General features: G+C 41.9%; 2 protein-coding genes across 2 annotated transcripts in view; both read left to right on the forward strand.

Moving 5' to 3' along the window:
* tep1 (telomerase-associated protein 1) overlaps window positions 1–1,510 on the forward strand; it is a 55,818-nt gene extending 54,308 nt beyond the window's left edge. Inside the window, exon 57 of the mRNA XM_072691375.1 lies at window positions 385–1,510. Coding sequence (XP_072547476.1) covers window positions 385–534 — 150 coding nt within the window. The 3' untranslated portion in view covers window positions 535–1,510. The remainder of the gene's footprint in view (window positions 1–384) is intronic.
* A 3,282-nt stretch (window positions 1,511–4,792) lies between these two features.
* Window positions 4,793–14,921, forward strand: LOC140565295 (uncharacterized). The gene is made up of 9 exons (XM_072691148.1): window positions 4,793–5,039; window positions 6,106–6,202; window positions 8,376–8,465; window positions 8,938–9,027; window positions 9,474–9,563; window positions 9,780–9,869; window positions 10,107–10,193; window positions 11,103–11,240; window positions 14,282–14,921. Exons 1-9 carry the CDS (start codon window positions 4,977–4,979, stop codon window positions 14,587–14,589), a joined length of 1,053 nt encoding a protein of 350 aa, XP_072547249.1. The 5' UTR covers window positions 4,793–4,976; the 3' UTR covers window positions 14,590–14,921.
* The last annotated feature ends 4,096 nt before the right edge of the window (window positions 14,922–19,017 follow it).

The raw sequence follows: 19,017 nt of genomic DNA on the forward strand, positions 1-19,017 counted from the left end.
AGTATACCCTAATATATACCATATATACCCCTGTACCCCTCTATCCTCCATATACCTCAATATCCCCAGCCCCAATTTCTCCCAGTATGCCCCAAAATTCCCCACATACTCCAATATCCCACATATCCCTAAAATCTCCCAATTTCCCCCAATATACCCAAATATACCCCTTATCTCCAATATACCCCAATATACCCCAGTATGGCCCATATCCCCTTATCCACCATATTCCTCAATTTACCCCCTATCCCAACATATCCCACATATACCCCAATATACCTTATATGATAGGAGCTTATTTCCAAACTTTTGAACAGTACTTAATGGTTTTACTGTGTTTTGCTGACGTGTCCATTCCTTCCCATTCGATCTGTCCTTCTCCAGGTGGGTCTGTTTGTGTGTGCGGCTGCAGTGGAGGTAATGGCGCTGGACCCAGCTGACCCCTGTAGGCTGGTGTGTGGAGACACTCTGGGGAAACTCTACTTCCTGTCCTGGAGAGAATCATTATCATCACTCCAAACTAGAACTGGGTAGCTCAGTACAACACTACAGTAATACAATTTCAGTGATCACAGATCTGTGATAATGAGTCTCTGTAATAGACGCTGTTTGGACAAAAGTATTGGGACACCTGCTCATTCATTGTTTCTTCTGAAATCTTCTAAGGCTATTAAAAAGAGCTGATCCTGCTTTTGTTGAGTAACTGTAAACTCTTCTGTCCAGAGAGGAAGTGGAGCTTTCTACTAGATTTTGGAGGAGCATTGCTGTGAGGATTTGATTGCATTCAGCGACAAAAGCTACAGTTAGTGAGGTTAGGATATCGGATGATGATCAGCACCACACCTCATCATCCCCAACTCCCAAACAAGCCCCTCTAACCCATGGGTTTATTATGCTTATCTGTTCCAGAGAGTCCTATTCTATTGGCAGTACTTTTCTACAGGCACTGTAGTGTAGTGACAGTATGTGTGTGTGTGTGTTTGTGTGTATTTGCACATCTATGTCAGCAGCAATGGGTGCAGCTTAAAGTAGCTGAATGCATTACTTAGAAGGGGTGTCCACAAACTTTTTGACATGTAGCATATCAACACTGTGACACACAAACCTTGTATCTCACATCCAATGAAAGTGAAGAAGGTTTTCGCCTTCTCCTGTGAAGTTGGCGTCTTGGAGATATGAGGTTTTGGCGTGAGAGTGTCGATTTATGGAATAATATAAGGTTAAATGTGCCTTAGCTTTGATGCACCAAAGATGTTGATGTAGAATGTGATTTCTGATATTAAGATATAGATGATTATTATTATAATTATTGAGCAAATGAGAAGATTTTTGTTGTTAAAAGCACTTAAAGATCAAAGACTCCTAAAGTTCCTCTCTGTTCGTGCCTCGATATGTTTGGGGTTTTTTTTGGTTCATTTGATCAGATTGTGAATCTTATTGATTGTGATTATGATTATGGAACGATGAAGTAAATGTATCCACTGAAAAGCTGATTAAACAAGCATGTATTTACACAAGTGCTAAACCGTGTCCCAGTGCTCAGTCATTTTCACCAGCTCTCACCCTACGACCCCTCTCTTACAACTGCTGCTTCTTCTTCTTCCTCTTTTTAGCTTCTTAAGGGTCAAAGCGGTCAAGTTCAGACAGTACAGTAAACTTTAAACAGTCTCCATATAAGGAAACAAAGCCGAGACGACCTGCTCGCCAGGGAGCTTAGATCTGAGCTGCTTCGTGACAAAAGGTAAAGGTGCAGGTATTTGTCACTGTACAGTGAAACGTGTCCTCTGCATTTAACCCATCTGTGGTAGTGAACACACACACACACACACACACACACACCCAGAGCAGTGGGCAGCCAACTCCAGCGCCCGGGGAGCAGAGAGGGTGAAGGGCCTTGCTCAATGGCCCAACAGTGGCAGCTTGCCGAGCCTGGGAACCGAACCCACAACCCTGTTATTGATAACCCAGCACTCTAACCGCTGAGACACCACTGCCCCAACACACTGTCCAAATAACGCCACCCGCTACTGAAGCTCAGCTACAGCCAGAACTGTGTGGTGCTCGGACTGCTGTATGAACAGACGCTAGACTATTTTATTCTATTTTAGCTATGATCCTGCTTTTGTTGGTATAACTGTCTCTACTGTCCACAGAAGAAGACTTTCTGCTCACGTTTTTCCACAATATGTTTCCCCCCATTTACCCAAATACACCCCAATATCCCCAGTGTGCCCCAATTTCCCCCCACATACCCCACTATCCCACATATCCCCAATATCTCTCAATTTCACCTAGTATGCCTCATTATTCTCCAATATCCCACATATCCCTAATGTTTACATTTACATTTAAGGCATTTAGCAGACGCTTTTGTCCAGAGCGACGTACAAAAGATGTAAGTCGCTCTGGGGAAACTCTACTTCCTGTCCTGGAGAGAATCATTATCATCACTCCAAACTAGAACTGGGTAGCTCAGTACAGCACCACAGTAATACAATTTCAGTGATCACCGATCTGTGGTAATGAGTCTCTGTAATAGACGCTGTTTGGACAAAAGTATTGGGACACCTGCTCATTCATTGTTTCTTCTGAAATCTTCTAAGGCTATTAAAAAGAGCTGATCTTGCTTTTGTTGAGTAACTGTAAACTCTTCTGTCCAGAGAGGAAGAAGGCTTTCTACTAGATTTTGGAGGAGCAATGCTGTGAGGATTTGATTGCATTCAGCGATAAGAGCTAGAGTTAGTGAGGTTAGGATATCGGATGATGATCAGCACCACACCTCATCATCCCCCATCCTGTCCCCCACCACCTGCACTGGTTCTAAGAAGCTTCCCAGGACAGAGCTGGACGGCCCTCTTTATGAGTTTATTCAGTCATATTCATTTATAAAAACACTTTTTAATAAATTGATATTTTTTATCATGTTATTGGAGCAGAAAAATAGTAATATTCATATTTAATATCCATATTCACTTATACATTTTATTTACTACATTTATTAGTAATATTTTGTTATTTAATATTAATACCTCATTATTAATAATATTATTAAATTATTCTTAAAATGAAAATCATAATAAGGTGATTCCAACCTGAATTTAAAACCTGGGGACATAAAAGGCCCCAATTTAGGAACACCTGCTGAGGAAAGGCATGTGTCGGGCCTATAGGCACCAGTACTGTAGGTGTACCTGACAAAATGCCCAGTCAATGTACATGTCCAAAAGTTTGTGGACACCCCTTCTAATGAAAGTATTCAGCTACTATAGTTGCACCCATTGCTGACACAGATGTGCAAATGCACACACAGCTTGTCAATCCAGCCAAACTATCTCCATCCAACACTTTTGGGATGAGTTAGGGATGATGAGGTGGGGTGGTGATCAATCATCCAACATCCGGACCTCACTAACTCACTAGCTCTTGTCACTGAATGCAATCAAATCCTCACAGCAATGCTCCTCCTCCAAAATCTAGTAGAAAGCTTACTTCTTCTCTGGACAGTAGAGACAGTTACTCCAATAGAAGCAGGATCAGCTCTTTTAATCCCCTTGATTTCAGAAGAAACCGTGAATGAGCAGGTGTCCCAATACTTTTGTCCATTTAGAGTACTTTGGCAGATGTGTAAGATGTTCTCTAGAAGTGGTTTGGTAGCTTTGAAAGCAGTTGAATGTATGTTTACTTTTATTATTATCAAATGAAGGTTTTTAAGGAGGAGCTTTATCAGACTCGGGTCTTTATGAGGAACGCTTTTTTGCTTGTTTGATTTTTAATTAAATCTACATCTATCAGAACTGGTTTCCAGTCTGAGCCAATCTGCAGTGCCATTCCAGCTGTGCTATCAACTGGTCTGCCCTTCAACACACCGCCCTTTGCTGTGCTTTGTTGCCAAAAGTGTCAATCTCCAACCACACCCTGATAGGAGGTGATGGATTGGTCTAGGTGCTGCAAATGTTCTCCACCCAGAGGCCCTACCACTAATTTTGGGCCCCATGAAAAGGTGCTACACTGAGCCCCACAACTCCAACAACTCATACATTTGTGAGGACCCCACCAATCACCTGACCGTAAAACCATCAAGGCTAGTTGATCCTGCTTCTGTTGGAGTAACTGTCCATTGCTGTCCAACTATTGCTGTAAGGATTTGATTGCATTCAGCAAGAAGAACATTAATAAGGTCAGGATGTTGAATAGATTTTCACCCCAGCTGAACCCAAAAGTATTTGATGGAGCATCGTCCATCATTCAGCTGCTCCACAGCTCAGTGCTGGAGGGCTTTATACCCCTCTAGCCCACACCTGGCGTTAACATTGACTCTGCCCCTGGTGGTCCTATTCTATTGGTAGTACTACTCTACAGGGACTAGACAAGTTGTATGTGTGTGTGTGCGAGCATTTGCACATCTGTGTCAGCAATGGGTGCAACATAAAGTAGCATTCACGAATGCATTCATTAGAAGGGGTGTCCACAAACTTTTGGCAAAATATCACAGCATTGTACATACAACCCAAGATACTTTTCAAAAGGCCAAGGCTAGTCTCAAAGTCAGTGATAAAGCAATCAGTCAAAATAGAAGGCCCCGCCCCTTTTTGCCAATATCCTGCAACCTGGTTGGTTGAGAACAAACGCAACAGGTCCGAAATGATGACCTTGTGTGTGGCAATATTTCTGAAGTATGATGAAATATTAAAAACAGGAAGCTAACCTGCTGTGTAAGGATGACTAGAAGGTAGGGACTCTTTAAAGCTCTCTCTCTTTGCAGAACACACTCCCAGCAGCCTGAGGAGCTTCATCACACTTCCCTGACTGAGGCTTTAGGTGAGGTCCACCTCCTGCTCTGCAGCCACGCCGGCCACAGCTTGGTGGAGAAGACTGGACGCCCCTGCTCTACAGGGAAACCCTGCTGGTCCTAAAGCTGACATTTCAGAGTCAGTAAAGTGTGGAGTTAAAGCTGCTGTATTTCTGAAGGTGTTGCCATGATGAAGGTGGGGCTGCAGTTTGCTGTTGCCCTGGTCTGTTTTTGGAGCTCAGCAGCGCAGGTGAGACCTGTCAATCATCATTCAATCAATACCTGCAGTTTTCTGTAAGAATTATATGGGAAGAATTAGCATAGTGCCAATAGGGTCATGATGTCTGTGTGTGTGTGTGTGTGTGTGTGTGTGTGTGCATTTACACATCTGTGTCAGCAATGGGTGCAATTTAAAGTAGCTGAATGCATTCACTAGAACAGGTGTCCACAAACTTTTGGACATAATGTGTATTTCAGTTTTGTTCTATCTAGTATTATGTTGAGGTGATAACTCTACTGAGGTGATAACTCTATGATAACTCTACTGAGGTGATAACTCTACTGAGGTGATAACTATGATAACTCTACTGAGGTGATAACTCTACTGAGGTGATAACTATGATAACTCTACTGAGGTGATAACTCTACTGAGGTGATAACTATGATAACTCTACTGAGGTGATAACTCTACTGAGGTGATAACTCTATGATAACTCTACTGAGGTAATAACTATGATAACTCTACTGAGGTGATAACTCTACTGAGGTGATAACTCTATGATAACTCTACTGAAGTGATAACTCTATGATAACTCTACTGAGGTGATAACTATGATAACTCTACTGAGGTGATAACTACTGAGGTGATAACTCTATGATAACTCTACTGAGGTAATAACTATGATAACTCTACTGAGGTGATAACTCTACTGAGGTGATAACTCTATGATAACTCTACTGAGGTGATAACTCTACTGAGGTGATAACTCTATGATAACTCTACTGAGGTGATAACTCTACTGAGGTGATAACTCTATGATAACTCTACTGAGGTGAAAACTATGACAACTCTACTGAGGTGATAACTCTACTGAGGTGATAACTATGATAACTCTACTGAGGTGATAACTCTATGATAACTCTACTGAGGTGATAACTCTACTGAGGTGATAACTCTATGATAACTCTACTGAGGTGATAACTCTACTGAGGTGATAACTCTATGATAACTCTACTGAGGTGATAACTCCATGACTTTTGGTTGAATGGAAATGTGCAGTATGGGATAACTGAATAAAATTCTTTTTTTTATGCAGGACAAAAATGACATTCTGGGTAAAACTCTGATAGCCATCCTCAACAACCTACAATCCATTACGACTCAGCTGGAGAACCTGAAACAAGAAAACAGTGGTAAAACTTTAACCTTCTGATGGTATCTCACAGTTCTGCCTCAGTCTCACTCTAAATAGATGGCTGATGGTTTGGGGTTCTGCTGAAGAACTCTGAGGTGGTTCCTCCTCCTTCATTACTCAGTGTAGCAGTTCCACTGGCAGTAGAACAGCCCCAGAGCATGATGCTCCCACCACCATGTTTAACAGCTGCTACAGTGTTCCTGGGGTTAAATACTTCCCCTTTACTTCAGCAAACTTACCCCTGGTCACTGTGGACACAAAACTCAACCTTAGACTCATCTGACCATAAACTGCCCTGTCCTCCTGCCGGCTTTTGCATTGTCCATGAAGAGTTTAGAAGTAGCATTGGATGAGCTTTTGGGCACCCCACATTTTGGTCAAAAGTTTGTGGATACTGCACCATTAGCCAAACGTATCGGATGAGCTTTTGGACCAACCATATTTTGGGCAAATGTTTTGGCACCCCCCACACCTATACCATGACAACACATTAGCAACCACCTGGGATAGCTGTGCAACCATGCCGTGTTAAATTTTGGAATCAGATTCAATAAGATGGTGACACTATGGCCTGAGGATCGCAAGTTCACCCTCCTAGTGTCAGGAGCGTTGGAAGTGATGGGGAGTCCTAGAGAGTGGGTGGGTTAACTTGCTCAGCTAAATTAGGGGAGGAAAATTGTGATTAGATTTACAGTGTGTGTCTGTTTTTAAGTCTGATTAAGCTGATTTTGAATCTGATTAAGCTGATTTTTAGTCTGATTAAATGATTTTGAGTCTGATTAACTGATTTTGAGTCTGATTAACTGATTTAGAGTCTGATTAAGCTGATTTAGAGTCTGTTTAAGCTGATTTTGAGTCTGACTAACTGATTTTGAGTCTGATTAAGCTGATTTAGAGTCTGATTAACTGATTTAGAGTCTGATTAAGCTGATTTAGAGTCTGTTTAACTGATTTTGAGTCTGATTAACTGATTTAGAGTCTGATTAAGCTGATCTTGAGTCTGACCAACTGATTTTGAGTCTAATTAAGCTGATTTTGAGTCTGACCAACTGATTTTGAGTCTGATTAAGCTGATGTTGAGTCTGATTAACTGATTTTGAATCTGATTAAGCTGATTTTGAGTCTGATTAACTGATTTAGAGTCTGATTAAGCTGATTTAGAGTCTGTTTAAGCTGATTTTGAGTCTGACTAACTGATTTTGAGTCTGATTAAGCTGATTTAGAGTCTGATTAACTGATTTAGAGTCTGATTAAGCTGATTTAGAGTCTGTTTAACTGATTTTGAGTCTGATTAACTGATTTAGAGTCTGACCAACTGATTTTGAGTTTGATTAAGCTGATTTTGAGTCTGACCAACTGATTTTGAGTCTGATTAAGCTGATGTTGAGTCTGATTAACTGATTTTGAGTCTGATTAAGCTGATTTAGAGTCTGATTAAGCTGATTTTGAGTCTGACTAACTGATTTTGAATCTGATTAAGCTGATTTAGAGTCTGACTAACTGATTTTGAGTCTGATTAAGCTGATTTTGAGTCTGATTAACTGATTTTGAGTCTGATTAAGCTGATTTAGAGTCTGACTAACTGATTTAGAGTCTGATTAAGCTGATTTTGAGTCTGATTAACTGATTTAGAGTCTGATTAAGCTGATTTAGAGTCTGTTTAAGCTGATTTTGAGTCTGACTAACTGATTTTGAGTCTGATTAAGCTGATTTAGAGTCTGATTAACTGATTTAGAGTCTGATTAAGCTGATTTAGAGTCTGTTTAACTGATTTTGAGTCTGATTAACTGATTTAGAGTCTGACCAACTGATTTTGAGTTTGATTAAGCTGATTTTGAGTCTGACCAACTGATTTTGAGTCTGATTAAGCTGATGTTGAGTCTGATTAACTGATTTTGAGTCTGATTAAGCTGATTTAGAGTCTGATTAAGCTGATTTTGAGTCTGACTAACTGATTTTGAATCTGATTAAGCTGATTTAGAGTCTGACTAACTGATTTTGAGTCTGATTAAGCTGATTTTGAGTCTGATTAACTGATTTTGAGTCTGATTAAGCTGATTTAGAGTCTGACTAACTGATTTAGAGTCTGATTAAGCTGATTTTGAGTCTGACTAACTGATTTTGAGTCTGATTAAATGATTTTGTCTCGTTTGTAATGTGAATTTTCTCAGCCTTGAAGACGGAGATTGAAGCTGCTGCCTCCAAACAGTCTCTTCAGTCGGTCATTCAACAGGTCAAGGCTGTTCAGGGTGAAAATGCAGGTACTGAGTGTGTGTGTGTGTGTGTGTGTGTGTGTGAGACTAATATTCAGTTAACTATGCTGTACATTTTATTGTTTAGCATCCCAGATTTTGGCCAAAAGTTTGTGGACTCAACTCTGTTAACCAAACACATTTTTTGCAGAGAACAACGTGTGATTAGATTTACAGTCTGTGTGATTTTGAATCTGATTAAGCTGATTTTGAGTCTGATTAACTGCTTTAGAGTCTGATGAACTGATTCTGAATCTGATTAAGCTGATTTAGAGTCTGATTAAATGATTTTGAGTCTGATTAACTGATTTTGAATCTGATTAACTGATTTAGAGTCTGTTTAACTGATTTTGAATCTGATTAAGCTGATTTAGAGTCTGATTAAATGATTTTGAGTCTGATTAACTGATTTTGAATCTGATTAACTGATTTAGAGTCTGTTTAACTGATTTTGTCTCATTTGTAATGTGAATTTTCTCAGCCTTGAAGACGGAGATTGAAGCTGCTGCCTCCAAACAGTCTCTTCAGTTGGTCATTCAACAGGTGAAGACCATCCAGGGTGAAAACACAGGTACTGAGTGTGTGTGTGTGTGTGTGTGTGTGACTAATATTCAGTTAACTATGCTGTACATTTTATTGTTTAGCATCCCAGATTTTGGCCAAAAGTTTGTGGACTCAACTCTGTTAACCAAATACTTTGGATGACCATTGGGCAAAACATTTGGCAGCGCACATTTTGGCCAAAAGTTTGTGGACTCAGCTCTATTAACCAAACGCATGTTTTGTGGAGGACAAAGTGTGTAGATTTACAGTCTGTGTGATTTTGAGTCTGATTAAGCTGATTTAGTGTCTGATTAACTGATTTAGAGTCTGATTAACTGATTTTGAATCTGATTAAGCTGATTTAGAGTCTGATTAACTGATTTTGAGTCTGATTAAGCTGATTTTGAGTCTGACTAACTGATTTTGAGTCTGATTAAGCTGATTTTGTCTCGTTTGTAATGTGAATTTTCTCAGCCTTGAAGACGGAGATTGAAGCTGCTGCCTCCAAACAGTCTCTTCAGTCGGTCATTCAACAGGTCAAGGCTGTTCAGGGTGAAAATGCAGGTACTGAGTGTGTGTGTGTGTGTGTGTGTGTGTGTGTGTGTGTGACTAATATTCAGTTAACTATGCTGTACATTTTATTGTTTAGCATCCCAGATTTTGGCCAAAAGTTTGTGGACTCAACCCTATTACCAAACACTTTGGATGACCATTGGGCAAAACATTTGGCAGCGCACATTTTGGCCAAAAGTTTGTGGTTTGTAATGTGAATTTTCTCAGCCTTGAAGACGGAGATTGAAGCTGCTGCCTCCAAACAGTCTCTGCAGTCAGTTATTCAACAGGTGAAGACCATCCAGGGTGAAAACACAGGTGTGTGTGACTAATACGCAGTGCACTGCATTTTTTTTGTTATTTTGTTGTTAAATGTTTGTTAAAGTTTGTTTTTTTATGCATTTACAGTTACCATCTAATTTTAGTTTATGAAGATGGTGAAATATTAAAAATGAAAAAAAAAACTAATAACTTTATATGCTGTGCATACAGTCAGATCTGAGTCACTGAGTGATGGGATGCATTTCTGCTGTGTCTTCTGCTGGATTTCTTTAGCTTTGGAGAGCAAGATCAACTCAGCTGCCTCGAAGCAGGAAGTGCAGTCAGTTGTAAAGCAGGTGGAGGAGCTGGACCAGAAGATCAGTAGGTCACAGCTTCATCTATTGATCTATCTATCTATGTTATCTAGCTAACATGAACTAATGATGCAAAGACAAAATGATTTATTTAATTATTTCATTAATATAATTTATTAATAAAGGTAAAGGTGCATGTATTTGTCACTGTACAGCGAAATATGTCCTCCGCATTTAACCCATCTGTGGTAGTGAACACACACTCACACACACACTAGTGAGCTAGGGGCAGTGAGTACACACACACACCCAGAGCGGTGGGCAGCCAACTCCAGACCAGAGAGGGTAAAGGGCCTTGCTCAAGGGCCCAACAACAGTGGCAACTTGCCGAGCCCAGGAATCGAACCCACAACCCTGTTATCAATAGCCCGGCGCTCTAACCGCTGCCCACAATAAGTTTTGCATGCAGCTTCTAAAATATTTCATGCATGTGTGACAGTGATATTACTAATATAATAAATATAACAATAAGAAGAACAAGTAATGTCATTACGAACATTATCATTCACATAATAATAATAATAATAATAATAATAGTAATAATATCATCGTTATAATTAACTACTAATATTATTATTCGGCAAGCAGAGGGGTACAGCTATGCCCCTCTAAATTCGATGTGCCCAAGTACAACAAGTAGTCTAGAAACGCCACGTCCTACAAACCCACTTTATAAACATAGACACTAATGTTACTCGTGTGAGACTTTGTGAATTGTTGTCCAGCCTCTTGAAATGTTGCTAAAAATAATAAATGTATCCATGGTTGATTATTATTGCAATAATTCTTCTTTCCTCATGATGTAATGACATTATTTATAATTTATTCTGCAAATGTCACATTTATGAATCAGTGTGTTTTTCCTAATATACACATAAAATATGTTATTTATTTATTTATTTGTGTTTATTTTAAGGTATTCCCAAAGTGGCGTTTTCGGCCACACTTTCAGTCCTGCAAAGTGGAAACCAGTTCATTAAAACGAGTGTTGGGACCATTCTGGTCTACAAAAACGTTTTCACCAACGTTGGCAATGCGTACGACCCAAACACAGGTACTGTAGCCTCTACATCTCGACCCCATTACATCTCCACAAACAGGGGCGTCAAAAACCGCCCCTCTAAAATCACGCTGGTAAAAAGTACATTTTAGCCTGGATTGCTGAACAGAACTACAGGACACGCCTCTCAAATCCACTACAGGTGCTACCTGTGGCATTTCCCATAATGCCCCAGCATTTTCCCAAGCTTTCATTCAGAGCTAGTTAGCTAGATCATTTAGTTTTTGCAGTAATTCGTAAATTATTACGTGAAAGTTAGCAGAACACCACAGACACGGTAATGATAACGTATAGCTGTATGTTTAATAACCGTATAACCCACCAAACATACAGATTAGACCACTGAAGCAAAGCCGTTACTGAACCTAGCAGTGGCACCAGTTACGTTAGCGTAGGCTTTATTTATGCTAGCTGCTAAAAGGGGCATTAACAAGCTTGCAAAATGAGCATTGAGATATCGCCAACATAACAGTAAACTACACGTTTTAAAAATTCTGATGATGCAAAGACAAAATTATTTATTTAATTATTTATTTAATATAATGTATTAATAATTTTCGCTTGTAGTTTTATGCAGCTTATAAAATATTCCATGCATGTGTGAATGTAATGTAACAAGTAATGTTATTACGAACAATATCATTTACGTAATAATATTAATAATAATAATAATAAGTCAAGTCAAGTCAAGTCAAGTGGGTTTTATTGTCATTTCAACTACATACAGAGTACACAGTGAAACGAAACAACGTTCCTCCAGGACCATGGTGCAACATAGACAGTGCATACAAGACACAAGTGCAACACAAACAAACAAGTGCGGACAGACAACACAACACAGTACAGACCAGAGAATAATAATAAATAATGACGGTAGTGTGCAAGTTGTGCAATGTGCAATAAATAGAGTCCAGTGAGGTAGTAAAGTTATTAGTGCAAATGCTTGTGCAAAAAATGCTTCCCCTTTTTTCCTGGTGTAAATGGTTGGAGAGAGAGAGAGAGAGAGAGAGAGAGAGGGAGAGAGAGAGAGAGAGAATGTACCAGAAAGACATCAGGTCAGAAGTTGAGTTGTGTTGAGGAGTCTGATGGCTTGGGGGAGTCTGTTGCAGAGTCTGGTCATGTTGGATCGGATGCTGCGGTACCTTCTTCCTGATGGCAGGAGGGAGAACAGTCTGTGTGAATGCTGGTTGCTTTGCGGATGCAGCGGGTGGTGTAAATGTCCATGACGGAGGGAAGGGAGACTCCGATGATCCTCTCAGCTGTCCTCACAATGCGTTGGAGGGTCTTGCGGTCAGAGGCTGTGCAGGTCCCAAACCAGGCAGTGATGCAGCTGCTTAGGATGCTCTCTATGGTCCCCCTATAGAAGAGGGTGAGGATGGGTGGAGGGAGACGGGCCTTTCTCAGCTTACGGAGGAGGTAGAGACGCTGCTGGGCTTTCTTGGCTGTAGAGCTGGTGTTCAGGGACCAGGTGAGGTTCTTCGCTAGGTGGACACCAAGGAACTTGGTGCTCTTAACGATCTCCACAGAGGAGCCGTTGATGCTGAGCGGAGAGTGGTCCGGTCTTGATTTCCTGAAGTCAACAACCATTTCCTTGGTCTTCTCTACATTCCAGTGAAGGTTGTTGACTGTACACCAGTCTGTCAGCTGCTGCACCTCCTCTCTGTATGCTGACTCGTCGCCTTTGCTGATGAGACCCAGCACAGTTGTATCATCGGCGAACTTTATGATGCTGTTAGAACTGTGTTTTGCAACACAGTCATGAGTCAACAGGGTGAACAGCAGAGGACTCAGTACACTGCCCTGAGGTGCCCCAGTGTTCATGGTGATGGTGCTGGAGCTGCTGTCCCCGAACCGGACTAACTGGGGCCTCCCTGTCAGGAAGTCCAGGATCCAGTTGCAGAGGGGGGTGTTGAGGCCCAGCAGGCTTAACTTCCTGGTGAGGTTCTGTGGGATGATGGTGTTGAATGCTGAACTGAAGTCTATGAACAGCATTCTGACGTAGGTGTCCTTCTCTCCAGGTGGGTAAGGGAGAGATGAAGGGTGGTGGTGATGGCATCGTCCGTGGAGCGGTTGGGACGATATGCAAATTGCAGAGGGTCCAATGAAGAGGGCAGTTGGTTCTTGATGTTAATGTTAATAATATCATCATTATAATTAACTATTAATATTAGTATTCAGCAAGCAGAGAGGTACAGCTATGCCCCTCTAAGTTCGATGTGCCCCAGTACAACAAGTAGTCTAGAAACGCCACGTCCTACAAACCCACTTTATAAACATAGACACTAATGTTCACATCAACCATCAAAATGGAGAAAAATATCATCTCAGTGATTTTGAGTGTGGCATGGTTGTTGGTGTCGGACGCACCGGTTTAATAACAGTCTTTAGAGTTCCTCAGAATGGTGGAATAAATAAAACACATCCAGTGAGTCAAAGTTCTGCTGACCGAAGCTCCTTGTTGATGAGAGAGGGGGTCAACAGGGTGGTCAGACTGGTTAGAGCTGACAGAAAGGCTACAGTAGCTCAGATGACCACTCTGTACAACTGTGGAGAGCAGAAAAGCAGCTCAGACTGAACACCACCACCACCTCCAACCTTGAAGAGGATACAGAGCTCCACCAGCAGAAGAACCACGGCAGGTTGGAAGCTGCAGTGGCTCACCAGCTCAACACTGGACAGCTGAAGACTGGAGGAGAAGCGTAGCCTGGCCTGATGAGTCTGGATTGTTTGAGGAGCACAGATGGTAGAGTCAGAACTTGGTACCAATGGACCCAACCTGCCTTGTGTGAGCAGTCCAGGCTGGTGGAGGGGGTGGTGTAATGGGGTGGGGAAGGTTTGAGCGTGTGCACCCCTTCATGACCACAGTGCTAACGGCTACTTCCAGCATGATGATGCACCATCCCACCAAGCATGAAACCAGTCTCTCAAACTGGTTTCATCAGCATGGCAATGGGTTCAGGGTTCAGGTCAGTAAGCTGGTGCTTAACTACCCGTGTTTGAGCCGAATAACGCAGTGTTACCTTCGTCACCTGCAGGTGTTTTCACCGCTCCTGTGAGAGGCCTCTACGTCTTCAGCTTCAACGTCTTCAACGCGTACGACTTCTCGGCTAGCCAAGCCGCACAGCAAGGAATGGCCGTGGCTCTGCTGAAGAATGGCGCCCAAGTCCTCTCGGCGACCGACAGCCTTCCGGCAGCGGACAAGCAGGACAACTGCGGGGGGTCAGCTTCTCTCCTGCTGAACAAAGGAGACCAGGTGTACATGACCCTGTGGGCCAACAACAGGATTTATACAGACGTCATCAAACGCAACGCTTTCAGCGGCCACCTCGCCTTCACAGTCTGAGGTCCTCTCAGTCCTCTTCCCTTATTGATTATGATTTGATTTGTTGTGATTGATACAGATATTCATCCGTTATGGATTTGCAGTGATTAAAACACTCAGGGCAATAAACGGTCCAATCAGGGAAAAGCAATCTCCCTAGACAACAAATGAGTAGTAACTTCACCTGCAGGTGGCGCTGCACGAGGATGATCAGGCTTTAAATACCTGCGGATGGGTATATGACAGGACTCGATGGACTAGATGGAGAAGAGGTGGTTCAGTGCAGTGAGCGAAAATGGGTCGCAAAGCAGATGCAGGTAATGATTGGCTAAAAGGAGTGATGGCATTTGGGCGTGGCTAAAGGCCACAGTGTGAAGAATGTAGCTGAATCTGCAGGTGTACGGAAGCTGAGAGGCCTTCACTCACTTCTGCTGAAGAATGAGGAGAATCTCCTGTAGGCTGGGATTTCTGCCACTGCTGGTAGACCCGTATGACCGTCAGCTTCTTCCTTCACACTATGGTCTTTAGTCACACCCAAATGCAGTCACTCCTTTCAGCCAATCATTGTCAGGTATTTATAGCTTGATCATTTTTCATTTTTATGTTTGGATGTTTTATGCTCCCTTAAATAAATAAATATATAAATAAATATATAAGCAAAATCTAATCTGTCCATTTTTTACAATCTGAATATATGAGACAATTGAGGTCAACATCTTTATATATACACACACACACACACATTTGATATATTTAAATATCATATATTTAAAAATATATACAATATACTACTACATGATTTATATATAAATATAATGTGTTTACTGTGATTATGTACAACATAATTTTTTTAACTGACATCATTACAACCAATTGACACGTTGGGCAAATATGTATTCCATATAAATAAATAATAAATTATATATATATATTGGATGGGCAGAACTAATCATCCAACATCAATACCTATGCAATCAAATCGTCCTCACAGCAATGTCCCAACATCTAGTGTAGAGCCTTCCCAAAGGAGTAGAGGCTGTAACTGCAGTAAAGGGGGGCAGGCTTCATGTTAATAGTCTTGTTTCTCCAGAGAAACACTGCAGGAGAAGGTGTCCACATACTTTTGACCAAGTTTGGACTCAGTACTGAGTTAGTTCTGCTAATGCAACATAATGGACACATCTTCATGCTTCCCTGTTCCGTATGTGTGTGTGTGTATGTGTGTGTGTATGTGTGTATGTGTGTGTGTGTGTGTGTGTGGAGTGTTGCCTGATACGTGCTGTACACCACATTTATAAATGGAGGCCCATAGTACATCAGGGTTGCCAGATCCCACTTCCAACTCCCCATTACATTGTATCATTTATTTTTTATAAAATATTTTAATAAATAATAAAGTAACAATAAATGATAAGTGATAAAGTAAAATATTTTAAATATATATGTTATATGTTTATGTTTAATATAAATAAATAAATGATTGTCAAGTCAAGTCAAATTTATTTTATTTATCACAAGGGGGACCCGACCCGTCCTCCACTGATCTGAACTATTTATATATTATTAATAAAAGTCACCACCGAACCATCTATACTGTTAAACTGCTCAGGTGTGCAGCATATTCATAATCATAATATAATAACCAGGGTGTAGAATCACTTAATACAGTCACAGCAGTGATGGTCAGAGTAATGATAGTTATGATATATATATATATATATATATATAGTGGTGCTATAAATAGTGGCAGAGAGTTAAGAGTCCATGTAGGTTTGAACATGGTCATTAGACAGGTAGCAGTGGTAGGAGGGTGCACCCTGACCCTGAAACGCTAGCGTCCATCTGCTCCACCGTCCACAAACCTGAGTGATCGCGAGCAAGCAGCGAGACGACAGCTCCAGCATCTCAATATACTACCCTGTGTCCGCGAACCCCTGGACCTGAAGTTATAAGGACTGTCTTTTAGGCCTGGACTGGAAATAAGGCACAATACAAAGCAGCCAATCAGCACAGAGCTCATTTGCATATATACGTCTCTTAAAGTAACAAAGTAACAAAGTCAGGCTGGAAAATGATGCCAAAATTCAAGAAACTCCAGAAAAAGAAGGGCCACTTAACAGCACAGTGTATTCAGAAGAGCTCCCTTGTTTGACCACTAGGTGTCCTGCTTGCATTATATGTATACATCGATCAGCCATAACATTTAAAACCACTAACAGTTGAAGTGAGCAGTGTTGATGACCTGGCTCCCTTCTAATGGTTGGATATATTAGGCAGCAGGTGAACAGTCAGTTCTTGAAGGTGATGAAGCCTAAAATCTGATACAATGTGACGAGAACCAAACTGTGAGGTTCTAGATAAATGACTGGGTCAGAACATCTCCACCAGAACATCAGGCAGGTCTTGTGGTGGAGTGTTTCTGGTATGCAGTGGTCAGTGCCTACCAAAAGTGCTCCAAGGAAGGGCACCTAGAGGTCACTGATGCTCATGAAGGCCCCGCCCACCTCACAACTTACAGGATCTGCTGTCTTGGTGTTCCAGATTCCACAGCAGGACACCTTCAGAGGTCTGGCAGCTACACAATATAAGGCAGGTGGTTTTAATGCTTTGGCTGATTGGTGTAAATAAAGGTCATAATAATTAGTAGTGGTCACAGTAGGAGTGATGATGCACACAGGTTCTGACACCTTATCCAGGCCACGTGCTGGAATTATTTGTTGGATGGGCAGAACTAATCATCCAACATCAACACCTGTTCAGACCTCTCTGTCTGGCTGAATGCTATCAAATCGTCCTTACAGCAATGTCCCAACATCTAGTGTAGAGCCTTCCCAAAGGAGTAGAGGCTGTAACTGCAGTAAAGGAGGGACGAACTTCATGTTAATAGTCTTGTTTCTCAAGAGAAACACTGCAGGAGAAGGTGTCCACATACTTTTGACCAAGTTAAGACTCAGTACCGAGTTAGTTCTGCTAATGCAAAAGTGCTCCAAGGAAGGGCACCTAGGGGTCAATGATGCTCATGAAGGCCCCACCTCACAGCTTAGAGGATCTGCTGTCTTGGTGTTCCAGATTCCACAGCAGGACACCTTCAGAGGTCTTGTGGAGTCCATGGGTCAATGGGTCAGAGCTGTTTTGGCAGGTCAAGGGGGGCTTACACAATATTAGGCAGGTGGTTCTAATGCTTTGGCTGATTGGTGTAAATAAAGGTCATAATAATTAGCACTGGTCACAGTAGGAGTGATGATGCACACAGGTTCTGACACCTTATCCAGGCCACGTGCTGGAATTACTAACACCTCAATCTGCCGGAGGTGTGTGCAGTGCACGAGACCCGAGGCTGATTCACGGTTATAACCACATGACTTAACCATTACATAAACCTCAGCATAGCTTAGTGTGTGAGACGAACACATTCAGAGTGGGGTTTGGAGTGAAACTGTGCTGGTCGCCATGACTACAACACAGATGCAGCCCATATTTTATCTCCTACCCAAACCCACCAGTGCAGCTAAACGAGTCTTCTGAGTTTTATATGGAATGATGATGATGATGATGATGATGAAGGTAAAATAGTGAATAGAGAATCTCCACTAATCCAGTTTTCTTCAGGGACTACTTTCTGTAGCTGCACTACACCCTGCAGCATGTATCCCTCCACCATTTTAATGATCTGGTTCTAAAAGCAGGTTCTAGAGCCGAGCTCTTCTCAGAACTCTGGTAGAACCGTGTCTCAGGCATCAGGCAGCGTCTTCATCACCATTAGGTGAAGAACTTTCTGTGAGGAGCTTTAAGAGCTAGTCTAGTCATGCTGCTCAACCAGTTTGGGCATGTTGGTCATACTGGTTGACTAGACTGGTCATAATGGTCCACCAGCTTGGTCATACTTGTTGACTACCTTGGTCATGGAGGTCAATCAGCTTGGGCATACTGGTTGACTGGACTGATTACTAGCTTGGTCATGGTGTTCAACCAGCCTGGTCATGATGGTCGGCCAGCTTGGACACACTGGTTGACTGGTCATGCTGGTCGGTCAGCTTGGTCATACTGGTTGACTGGACTGATTACTAGCTTGGTCATAGTGATCAACCAGCCTGGTCATAATGGTCCTCCAGCTTGGTCATACTGGTTGACTGGTCATGCTGATCCTCCAGATTGGTCACACTGGTTGACTGGTCATGCTGGTCCACCAGCTTGGTCACACTGGTTGACTAGACTGATCAACTAGCTTGGTCATGATGATCAACCAGTCTGGTCATGATGGTCGGCCAGCTTGGTCATACTGGTTGACTGGTCATGCTGGTCCTCCAGCTTGGTCACACTGGTTGACTAGACTGATCAACCAGCTTGGTCATGATGATCAACCAGTCTGGTCATGATGGTCGGCCAGCTTGGTCATACTGGTTGACTGGTCATGCTGGTCCTCCAGCTTGGTCATACTGGTTGACTGGT

This window comes from Salminus brasiliensis, chromosome 11, assembly GCF_030463535.1.
Source record: "Salminus brasiliensis chromosome 11, fSalBra1.hap2, whole genome shotgun sequence".
In the NCBI taxonomy this organism is placed as follows: domain Eukaryota; kingdom Metazoa; phylum Chordata; class Actinopteri; order Characiformes; family Bryconidae; genus Salminus; species Salminus brasiliensis.